This window comes from Chaetodon trifascialis, chromosome 14 (genome assembly GCF_039877785.1).
Source record: "Chaetodon trifascialis isolate fChaTrf1 chromosome 14, fChaTrf1.hap1, whole genome shotgun sequence".
NCBI classification, from domain to species: domain Eukaryota; kingdom Metazoa; phylum Chordata; class Actinopteri; order Chaetodontiformes; family Chaetodontidae; genus Chaetodon; species Chaetodon trifascialis.
In genome coordinates this window covers 16,587,281-16,599,163 of record NC_092069.1, presented here as the reverse complement: position 1 = coordinate 16,599,163, position 11,883 = coordinate 16,587,281, and the positions used below count along the sequence as shown (strand labels likewise).

Below are 11,883 nucleotides of genomic sequence, written 5' to 3'. Positions count from 1 at the left end.
AATATTTCCTTCACTCGTGGCTGACACTCAATCACTTCAATCTATCTTCTAGATTGAACTGTGTTTTAATAACGAATTAGGAGGAAAAAAAAGCATGAAATAAGCTGATTTGAAAGCGTTAATGGCTCTGCTTCTCTAACAAGAGCTTCTGCTCAGGCATAAATCAACGCCTGGATAAAATGCAAGCGCTTCATGTGCCACAGCACTTGTGGATGACTTGTCTGGGGGTCGCACTGCGAGCACCCTCTCCCTCTTTAGGTGGGAGGAGCGTGTTGCACTGGGACGACGCACGATGCAGCATCCCCGTCAAAACGTCCAGGTCCTCCTCCGGCAGCCGGACCGCCACACTGTACACCTGTAGTATCACTTTCAATAGCTCGACGCTTGGATTTAAAAAAAAAAAAAAAAGAAAGTCCCATCAAATCAAAGAAATATGAGCGAAGCCACTTGGAGTCAGAGCGCCGGAGGGACATAGGTGAGGCAATTTTCCGGATGCCACGAGATAATTTAAGTTAATGAGGTTTTTGACATGAATAATGGGATGATTTTTGGAATGAAATGGCTTTTCTCTTTTTCTGCCTGTGCGTAATGGATACCTTCGGGAGCAGACGCGTGTGGTTCAGGTGCGTCAATTTCATTCAAGAGGAGAAGAATCACATTATTATTCCAATTTAAATTTACCCTGAGAGTGATTTTCATTATGAGACCCTTTCAGGAATTACATTTTAAACTCCAGTGATGTAACAGTTAACTAAACATACATCTCAGAGCGCCATAGAAAATGTGTCATATCTGCAAAGCGTCCGTCTCAATGCTGCATTTAAGGTTTTTCTTATCCTCAATGAACTTTTGAGTAATGAGATATCTGTGAGAGAAAACATGGTTTCCTCACGGACGGGGTTCCTCTTGCGACTTAACCCGCTTTATATTTTCCAGGACAAAGAGGGGTCTGCTCGACATTACGATGCAACTCGCGGCGGTGGTCTTAATTCTGGTCGTGACAGGCATCGCCAAAGGTAATCTGAGCATTTGATCAGTCCGCTGGGACTTCTGACAGAGACACAAAGAGATTAAAAAAAACAAAACCAAAAACTCTTTTCTGAACCGACTCTGCGTGGGAAGAAAGTATAACGGATGAATATTTAAATGCTCTGAATGATTTATATGTTTTTTATTATTATTTTTGGTGCAAACACGCTGCTGTCCCTTTCTCTCTGTCTCAAAGGTTGGGAATGCAGCGCGGGGTGCAACACAGAAAATGGGTTTTGTGAGAAGCCAGGGAAGTGCAGGTACGAAAATGACCCCAGATTCCTGTGTAGATGATAACCAAGTACCCCCTTTTGCAACCCCATTTCCATAAAACGCTGGAACTGTAATTGTTTCTCCCTTGGACAAATGCAATCGCAATCCAGCCAACTGGATCCTGCTTTTTTGTCTAGATTTGTTTGGAATTCCACTGTGTGTTAAGTAGATAAGTCAACTGTCAAATCATCCCTTTGTTTGAACAGTAAAAACCATTGTTATCCTGACAGATAGCTCAAAAGCTTTCGGTTAACAAAGCCTGCCCAGTTTGAAATTTTTTTTTCTGGCAAATGCTACTGTACCTGCTCCTGAGCCAAAATGACTGTATTCTGTCACTGTTAGCGTTTGAGGAATTTTACTGCATAATCAAACACACCTTTTACTTTCAGAGAGAAAAAAGCATGTGGGAATAACGAGGACAAGAGGAGGGCTGCAAAGCTCTGTGGGTGGCATATTTATAGTTCAGGATTATTCCCCTTTTCCCTCTTTCAGGTGCAAACCAGGGTGGCAGGGAGACAACTGTGAGCAGTGCGTGTCCTTCCCCGGCTGCCTGCACGGCACGTGTGAGAAGGCATGGCAGTGCATCTGCGAGGAGGGCTGGGTGGGCAGCCTGTGTGACCAAGGTGAGTCTCATTAAGCTGCCCTAGACACTCCCATCTCTATCCGCCTGCTAACGCTGCCTGACATACCAGAGGTTAGTCACAGAGCTTCAGGGACACACAGGTTGCCACCGCATGAGGCGGGTGAAGAATATAGTTAGCTGTATTTTTAGGAGGGCAGTTACAGCAGAAAATGTCTGACTGAGATAATTAAGGAGAAAACTGGGTCAATGATGAAAGCTGAAGCCGCAATATAACTGCAGAGTTCTGCATCATAAATAGATGCTTTTGTGCTATTGAGCAAAGCGCATGATATGAAGTGTAGATGCATCATTTCCATTTCAAATACCCCTACTTAAATGAATCACTTAACTAATAATTCCCATAGCATCTACCACGCTCAAGCAAACGAGGAAACAAAGGAAAAAGATTAAAAGATTTTTTTTGGCTTCTGGCTCAGTGCGACCCCTTTATCAGCACACACAGTACATCTGTTCTGCTGGAGCATATGAGCTGCTTGCCTGGTTGGTTATATTCTCAGTTTTGTTCTTGGTGACAAGATGCTGCGGCGAGAATGTGTGCGAGAGTGGAAACAAAGGCGAGAGGGAAAAACAGGCAGAGACAGACAGAGGACGAGAGAGAGCTCTCAAGATCTAAAAACAGCATGTTTTTTTTAAAAAAAAACAACAGATACTCGCCTGTGCTCATCCAGGCCTTGTGCTGGAAATGCCACCTGCATAGAGACGGGAGAGGGGGGATACCTGTGCATCTGTCCCCAAGGCTACATGGGTGAAAACTGCCAGCTGAGGAGAGGACTTTGTCTCTCAAACAGGTACCAGCATCTTTTATTTGAATCTCTAATTAAACTAAAGGAATACTGTTGTTGCTTTACATCCTCATCTCCATTTGGAGCAATAATCAATACGCTGTGCAGATTTTCGTCAGCGCTCTCTGCAGCCAGTCGACACCATCTCACACTGTGGCTAATGTATACGTAGCTTGTAATGGTGGGCAATTAGAGGATACACTGGATGTTCTTTATTTCCTGACTGCACTGCACAAAATATAGCCAGATTGGCTGTTGTGATTTGTATTTGGCCAGAGGGATGCTGCACATTTGTAAGACAAGCAGAAAAGTTTGCTTTGATATAATACCTCTGCAAACACAAGCATGCTAAAATGTGGGAACTGGCAAGTTTCCACCTTTGTGAAGGGAAACTCCTCTTGAGCGGGGCTCCAGCTCATTATTTCTGGTTGGAAATTCAACTTTTTCTCAGAGGGCTGACTTTTCTGGCATGTAGCTCTGTGACCCTGCATAAAGGTAAAGAAGAACATGGTGTAGATAATGAACAACAGCCGCAAAAGACTGTATCTGCATCAAGTCCAGGCGCCTGACACAACTTGGAACCAAACATGCACTGATTTAGGACAGTGGGAATACTTTAAATCTTTAAGATCTGATTTTTTTTGGGCTACTTGGGGGCAGTGAAAACAAGTCGTGAGCTCAACAGTGATATATCATCACCTTTAGCTGATGCGGTGAACTTAGCAATTTGCAGTTCTGGCCACTTTGCAAATATTAACTCTCTTTAGCTCTATTTTTGTTCTCCACCAACTGTGTCTCTTCTAAATGCTCCTCTATGTTCACCAGCTAACTGTGCTAGTCCGCCATTTGCTGCAGAGCAGGTTGTGTATAGTAGGTTTTTACAGCTTTTTCCTCTTCAAACTGTTGCGTGCTGTGGCTGGAAATGGTGCTTTGAAAGTGGTGTGTGAACCAAAACAGTACAGTTGTAGCTCGAACAGCTAAAGAATAACCTGTGATGCACCATAAAACCGAGGGGGAGCTGCAGATTTGGGTGATATTTCTCTCACGGTTCATGGTCAATTCTTTGACACTGTCCAATTGCGATTTGACATATTGTCATAAAAAAGTAGATTATAGTAGTTTTAAGATCAAGTACAGAATATTCATTTACTATTATAAATGACAAAGAAAAGCAGCAGGTCCTTACACTGAAGAAGCTGGAACCAGCAAGTGTTTGACATGTTTGTTTGAAAAATGACTGACAGTTAATCGGTTATCAAAACAGTTGCAGAATTTTCTTTCAATCAACTAATTGATTAATCGACTACCCATTGCAGCTCTGGAAATCTGTAGCTTTCTGCATGTTTAGGCCAACCTATGCTCAGAGTCAGTAATGGCAACGCAATAACAGCAGAGTGACTGTGCATACATTGCCAAAACAAACACAATTTTCCTGCGGGCATACATTTTGCTTTCATCTCAAGCACATTAATCCTCAGATGTAGAAAGAAGGAATTTCAGAGCATGAATTCCCCAGCTTCGGCTGTCATAAATACATCAGCAGCCACGTGTATTGTGCTCCTGTTGACAAGCAGACACCTTTATGCAGCAGCTGGTGGTGTGCACCCAGGCAACATCACAGGCATCATCCCAATTCAGTACATCATAATCGGCTGACAAGGCTGTCGCGTTTGAAAAGCTTCTCTTTACAGAATGTGGCCAGAAATTCAGCCTTCTTGTGCTGGTGTTAGGAGGAATCAGCTGACGTGTACTTTGCATTTGTCAATATCCCACAATCCATTGCTCCTCAGGCCATAATTTAATGAGACATTCACACTGTCCCCATCTCCCACATTGTTGGGAAATCCCATAAGCTATTCATCAGGAATTTGCCTTTAGGTGGTGATAAATATGCTAATGGTAGCAAGGTATTATCAATATTGTGTATTTGTGTTAATAGCCTGTGTGTGTTATAGCAGAGCATCGCACATAAACAGAGGTTATATGGATATACAATATTTACCATTAACCAGGTACATTGTGTGGAGTCTCTTCTTTCTGTGTTAAACTGAAACATTGAGGCTCATATTTTGACACATATACTCATGAAAATGCAACTGGTGACATTTCACACTATTTAAGCAAGTGGAGGACAAATTCCTGGAAATGTTTGACTTTATGAGTTGGTGAAGAACAGCTGAAAGCATCATTAGTTTTGTAATCATCTGGGAGATCAGGCGCAGGTTCAGTCAGGTCCTCTGAAGGACCCACCTTCATGGGTCGAATCCTTCAAAGTACCAGAACTGGCCCACAGTCGGGTATGAGGGGTATCTAAATACAGCAGTTATACAGACCACTGAAATGGATAATAATTCTAAGGAAATACCACGTCTTGAAATGCTCAACATTGTACAAGGGTCCACAGCAGAAAGCGCAGATCATTCCTTTCAAACTAGAAATCACCTCATCGTCCGCCATTACAATGCTGGATTACACGATCCGTGGAGGAATCCTCCTCCCGCCTGTCAAGTACATATGAAAGGCTCTCTGGAGACGCATCCAGCTGACACGGCCCACAGACTCTGAATACCACCATGTTTGTTCTCCATCAGGCCAACCTTGTTATTGATGTGAGCACACCGAAAATTCAATAGCCCACAGCTCAATGTCGGTGAACTGACAGCTCTCCTCCTCTGAAAAAAAAAAAACCCAAACAATCATTTGAGTCTTATTATGATTTTCACAAGGAGCAACTGGAGCTTCGCTTGTACGCCAGGGGAATTCATCTCCATTAAAAGACCTGCATGAGGTTTCATTAATCAGCTCCTCTATGAGACACTAGAGATGTCTGAAAAGTATGCCAGAGCTATTATTCTTTGACTCATCGAGACAGACTGTTAGGAACTTGTGTAATTACACAAGCTACTATTAGAGACATTGATTGTTTTTATCCTGGGTTTTCATCAGCACACTTTGTGAAGCACGGCTGCATCGATCAGATAAGCTGCATGTGTGTGTGCAGGAACATTACTGCAGCAGCAAAGCTCAGCTTTTAGATACTTATTTCTTACTCACGGGTTCAGAGTTTTAATTAGCAATACGCTGTTTTTCATAAGGGCTGGGCAAAATGACAGAAATCAGTATCACGATATTAATAACTGTACTGTTCTAGAGCTGAAATGATTAGTTGATTGATTAGTTGCTCATCAGAAGATTAATCTGCAACAGCAACAAATTGAATTGATCAAGTTGTTCTTCAGTAAAAATGGCAAACATTTTGTAGTTTGTTGGACAAAATGATATTTTTTTAGGATTTTATAGACAACCATAGTAAAAAATAATTATTCTGATATTGATATACATCACAATACAGCAAATGTGCTGTATTTAACTGCTCCACTGTGAAGTATTAACTCATTCAAACACAAAACATTCTTGACATTGAACAAAACAAAAACCTCATTCACTACTTTTATTACTTTTAATTACAATTCACTTGGAAATGTGTTGGCTTAAATTTGACAAAAGATCATATCATCACATTGCTTAAAGGATCCTGGATCAGTTTCCAAAGACTGTAGCAGTATATTTGTCTAATAAGAGCTTTATTTAATTTAGTAATTATAAAAAAAAATGACATTTTAGAACATTTTATGCTGTCTGAAGCTTGTTTTTAATGAGTTGTGGAGAACTATATGGTTGGATGGCACCATAGTGAGAGAGGCATTGAACTTGTGCCCCACCAAATAAATAAAGTCTGGGAAGTCCCGGGAAAATCTTGACTAATTAAGTGCTTTCAGTGCCACAGCCATCCCTGAGAGCTCACATCTAAAAACAAACCTAAATGATTAACAGTAGTTTTTGACGCAATTACTGTCTGACCTACCTTAACTAATGATTCAGTCTGACTTCAGCATCCAAGAGGATTGGCCTCAGCTATCTCTAAGTGAAACGAACATTTATTATCAGAGACACGATGCAATAGGCTGCAGCTATGAAAACCACGTATCTCCAAAATGTAAACTTTTCATGAGCTTATAAAAACAGCCCCATTTTCAGCTTTGTGACAATTCATCTTTTAGATATTATAATGGGTTCATGAATGATTAATTCAGATTTAGAAGAGGGGACGTTTGTCAACCCATTGAGGACTCTTAATCCTTCATTGTAAAAAATTAAAATCGGCGTATTTGAAGATGCATGGTTTTCACTGGACTACAGAGAAAGCTTATTGTGATGTAATAAATGCTGCACCATCTGTATGAAAAAGAGGGTACAGAAGCAGGTAGATTTTAACTCATTAATATATGATTAAAAAAATGGCCCCAGGACACGGCCCTGAGGGACCCCACAAATTATGGATTAGAACTGGAAAGTGTCCTATTAACATCTTCCATATGAAATCTACCTGGACTGGACCCATTTTGGTGCTTCACTGATGGCTGTTTTATAACCACATGATAAAATATGCTGTAGTAAAGCTGTGCAGTATAAAGCGTATAACCTTATTTCCCCTGCTGCATATTCACATTTTGTTGCTCTGCCCTCCAGCTCTCCTTGTCAGAACGGAGGCACGTGTACTGATGCCGATGGCTCAGCAGCTTACTCTTCCTGCTTATGTCCCCCTGGATTTTCTGGAGACTTCTGTGAGATCAGCATTGACAGCTGCCAGCCTAACCCCTGCCTCAACGGTGGCAACTGTACAAACCACGGCCTGGCCTTCAACTGTGTCTGTCCGCACGGCTTCACTGGTTTCACTTGTAATGACACCAGCAGCCTCTCACCCTGCGCCGGCAGGCCATGCGCCAACAGGGGCACGTGTATTGGTCAACCTGATGGAACCTTCCGGTGCGCTTGCCAGAAATGGTTTACAGGTCCCACTTGTTCCCTGCAGCACAAGCCGAAGGCCAGGTCCAAGCCGGTCGGTGCCAGGCCTGTGGACCATAGAGTTTTTGCGCTGACTCCGCAGCACTACTCCCTCCCTGCTCACACCTTCCACAAGCTCCTCAGACCGCCTGAGAGAGACCTCCTCAAGATCACCCTGAAGGAGACGGTCCACTCCCCCGGTGTCCTCGTCACCCATGGTCAGCTCGTCTGCTTCGGCATGCTGGCCCTGCTCACCTGCCTGGTCATCCTGGGCACAATGGGCATTGTGTTCTTTGGCCGCTGTGAGACGTGGCTGGCTAATGCCAAGTACAGCCAGCTTGTTCGACAGCAAAGGGAACACCTGCTGAGAGAGGCTGGCGGCGTGAACCAGGAAGAGCCGGAGCACTCAGTAAACATCATCCTGCCGGAGAAGATTAGACTCACCAGCTTTGGGAGACACTACACCTCCATCTGATTAAATTGTCTCTCTCTTCCCCTCTCCCTCTGGAAGGAGTTTAATATGAAAGTCTAAAAATAGAATCGAGCAAATACTATGACTGTTGTACAGTTGTGTTAATAAAATGGGAGATACTGGACCACACTGAAATTCGAATGTATAGTCTGCAGGACTAAGTGGACAACCATGACACGGGATTGTAAATGTACTTTTAATTGTACTGTTGGAAAACGATGAAATTATAAAGGATGTTCTACCAAATAGCACCTCAGTAGCTGGTAAAATGATGTCATTGTGTTGTATTGCTTAAGGCCATTTTGACTCCATGGTTCATTTTACTTTTTTACACGTTGTTCTATGATACAATAAAAGGGTAAATATTACAAAAGGAGAAATGAAGTTGATTTAAAAGTAGCCACAAACATAGCAAGTACAACTTAGACTGCTTTCTTTTCAGCATTTGTAATTAAAGTATTTCTACAGTTGATTCTGAATTCAACAAACTGCACTCAGATTTTATAACCATGACTCGAGCTGCAACAATTAATCGATTAGTCTTAAAATTAGTATGGAGATTAGCAAATATTTTGTCATTTTTTAAACAAAAATGCCAGACATTCAGCTTCTTAAATGTATTTTAATGCTTTTCTTTGTCTTACATGATATTTAACTGAATATCTTTCACTTTTCTTTAGACAAAACTATAATCAATTGAGAAACTAATCAGCACAGTAATAAATAATGACGGTAACTGTTGGTTGCAGCCTTAATCATCCACATAGGGCATATTGTTAATTTGCTGAATTTGTTTTCAAATTCATGCATACATTGTGAATTTGTACAGTACATGCAGTTAAAATGTGTAATTAGATGTTACTACATGCCACTCAAACAGCTGTACTTTCAGATCCTGCAGGTTGTCACTGCAGTGTTACATGCATTTCATGTAAAAGGCTAATGCCTTTGCACAGTATGTATCTGCAGGTAGTTTTATTTCCTAGATACTATCCAATCTTCTCTCTCTGCAGATGTATCACTTTAGATGTTGGTGTTAAAGTTATTAATGTAGATGTGCCCTCTGTTTTAAAGGCACAGGTTATTTCACAGCTTCTCAAGAGATGCCACTTGCTATTTCCACCATCATCAATCTGTATCTACCCCATCAAGATCTTTGAGCCTACACTTATTGATCAGTCTCATTTGCAGTTTCCCAGAGATTGTTCTCAATACTGTGTCCTATTGTCAGCATTGGAATTTCCCAGGTCATGCACCATGTGTGTCCGAGCCCTGAAATCAATACTGTAACATCTGTTAAGTGTTATTGGTTTGTCTCATCATGCATGAGATGGCCCCCCGCTTCACACAAGAGCATGTTTCTTGCCAAGTGAAGATACAGTTAAACATGTGGAACATAATGCATGTAAAATATTCAAATTTATCTTTAACTGCTGACATGAGGATTACTGTGGTTTTTTTCCTCTCATAAAAACAAGACCCCCTCAGCCTATAAGGGGATTCTGTTAATGTGGTGGGTTGTGTTTATGGCAGTTTTCTGATAGGGTGGTAATCTTGTGTTTAGAACATAGCAGAGTTAGATTCCAGGCTGTGGATGACATTCAGCAGAATTAAAATGTTAATCGTTTTCAAGAGGCATTTCTCCAGGGGGCGTAGTGACTGTAACCGTGTAGAATTTATCAGTATTTGTTCCCGTCTTGGATTATCTGTTGTACTTTGGCCAGATAATGTTTTGCTGTTTGTTCATTACTTTTAATAAAATGGACAAAATCACCATCTTATTCATCTGTTTTGTCCTGTGAAGAACTCATTTTGAGTCCATGGCTTTGAGCTGCTGCTAATTCTGACACAACAAGCAGGTTAAGACAAGATCAAATGCTTGGCAAAGCTAACACATCAGATGTTTCGCAGCGTGAAATCCAACAGATGCACATGCTGTATGCACCACCACCTACCTGCTCTGAGATCAGTGGAACATCTGGTCTCCTGCACTGTGATGCTTAATACATTTCTCTCCAGGGCCCAACTCTCTGATAATCAACTGAATGATAACGGTGGCTCTGTCAGCACTCCTCCACTATTATCAGTGGTGCGACAGTTTCAGACAACAATCTCTGTCGCCACCTTGTGGTGCAAATTATCCACCACACCAGGACTTCAGCGGCAGTGCTCTGCAATAAGCAAGTTGCAGTAATACAGCTGAGTAGCTCTATCTTTCCCTGAGAGGACAGCCTTTTTTATTAGTTGACAGTGATGGAGTAAAGTGGGAATATGGTCCTTGCATTAGATCTTTTGATTCTCTGATCTTCAGTATGATTATAGAGCAGCCTGAGCTCAGTCTCATAAGCATACTAACTCAACACCCATATTTGAGAAAAGTGTGTTTTCTGCTGATGGACATGGTTTGCACCTTGCTCCGTGTGTGTTTTACAGTTTGACCACCTGTTTCAATAGTTTACAAATATTAGGTGTTAAAGCCCTGCACATTCACAGGTGTTTCAGTTACTCTGGATTAGACATCTCGTCAGGTGAGAGTGGGTGGACCTAGGCTAGTAATGACATTGTTACTAAACTATGTACCAATGAGTGATCAAGGCGTGGCCAGTTGAGATTTCTATGCGCAGTCATTTCTGTGATGAACAGGGAGAAATGTATTTGCTTCAGGCTGTGACCTCCTTCGCCCTGTGCAGAACTCAAGCTGATTTAACGTTGAAACCGTCAAGGATCTCCAATGTCTGGCCAGTCTGAGAGAGGGGTGGGTCTGACCTCTCATTCAAGAAATACTATTTGTCTACATAACTACCGTGTGAAACAATGAACAGGCAGTGGAGAAGGTGAGAAGTGATTGCAAGAGAAAACACATTACTTGCCCTGCCTGCTTTATGCCACACTGCTAAAGAAAAAGCAAAATCAGGTCTGACTGCATTTCCATGTTTACTGTTGTCCCTCCCTAAGAGGTAGACAACATAGATGAAAACACCTGTGCAGAAGTACTTTTTAGGCTTTGAGAGCTGGTGCAGCTCTAATGTGTGGAAAAAAATGAAATCATGCAGTCATGTAGGATGACCACAAGGTGTCATCCATCTAAAAGTAGACAGAGGAGTCCGGAGCTCTGCATGAAGTGGTGCATTTCTGGAAACACCACATTTTGTTTTTAACTGTGACTAATTAACTTTTTTTCCCCACATATATTGACTTAACACACATTTCAATAATGGATAATGTATCTAAAATAACTGAACAAAACACAGTTTCCAGGATTGCTGTAATTACTTATCCCTAATTACTATCATTTTACACCAACATCCTATTTTAAAAAAACAACAATTTATGATCGTAACACTGTGGACACAAACAGCTGATGTTACAGGCAATGTTTCCTCATTTCCATTTGACTGCTCTCCATCTGTGCAGCAATAAAGATCATCACAGGAGTCAAGGATGAGTGCTGCCTGTCCCACATAACACATCATTTTCCACTTTGTCGCTATTTCAGTTCACCGATTGAGTGACAATCTGCGGGGGCTTTTTTCTGCAATACATCCAACCATTTCTCACTACAGACTTGACTTTATTGGAAAATGTCTCAGAGATTCCTGCTGTGTAACTGCGTGTCCCTGACCTACAAAAACTAGCCTTAAAAATCTGACAGTCCAGTAGATCTGAATATCTGGTAGCAGTTATATAAAAGGAGTTTAAATGTTAAACTGAGTGTTAATCAGTGTGGATTGCATATGGATTACAATCTTTTCTTGATCCTGCAACTTGGCACTTAACGCCTCTTGCGGCGGCTAATTCAGTCAGTACTTGTGACAATGCTGTAACCAAGGCTCCAATGA

General features: G+C 41.6%; 1 protein-coding gene and 1 long non-coding RNA gene across 3 annotated transcripts; both read left to right on the top strand.

Moving 5' to 3' along the window:
- Positions 1-269: 269 nt before the first annotated feature.
- Positions 270-9,397, top strand: LOC139342781 (protein delta homolog 1). Of its 2 annotated transcripts, none has more exons than XM_070980066.1 (6): positions 270-480; positions 937-1,016; positions 1,226-1,289; positions 1,795-1,925; positions 2,592-2,733; positions 7,258-9,397. In XM_070980066.1, the coding sequence occupies exons 2-6, from the start codon at positions 965-967 to the stop codon at positions 8,045-8,047; spliced, it is 1,179 nt and encodes a 392-aa protein (XP_070836167.1). In that variant the 5' UTR covers positions 270-480; positions 937-964; the 3' UTR covers positions 8,048-9,397. The 2 variants fall into 2 exon arrangements, with proteins under 2 accessions (XP_070836167.1, XP_070836166.1); XM_070980065.1 differs by having other exon boundaries at positions 309-623.
- Positions 9,398-9,498: 101 nt separating this feature from the next.
- LOC139342782 (uncharacterized) lies at positions 9,499-9,820 on the top strand. Its single transcript, XR_011603054.1, has 2 exons — positions 9,499-9,589; positions 9,625-9,820. It is a non-coding gene; the product is annotated as an uncharacterized lncRNA (long non-coding RNA).
- The last annotated feature ends 2,063 nt before the right edge of the window (positions 9,821-11,883 follow it).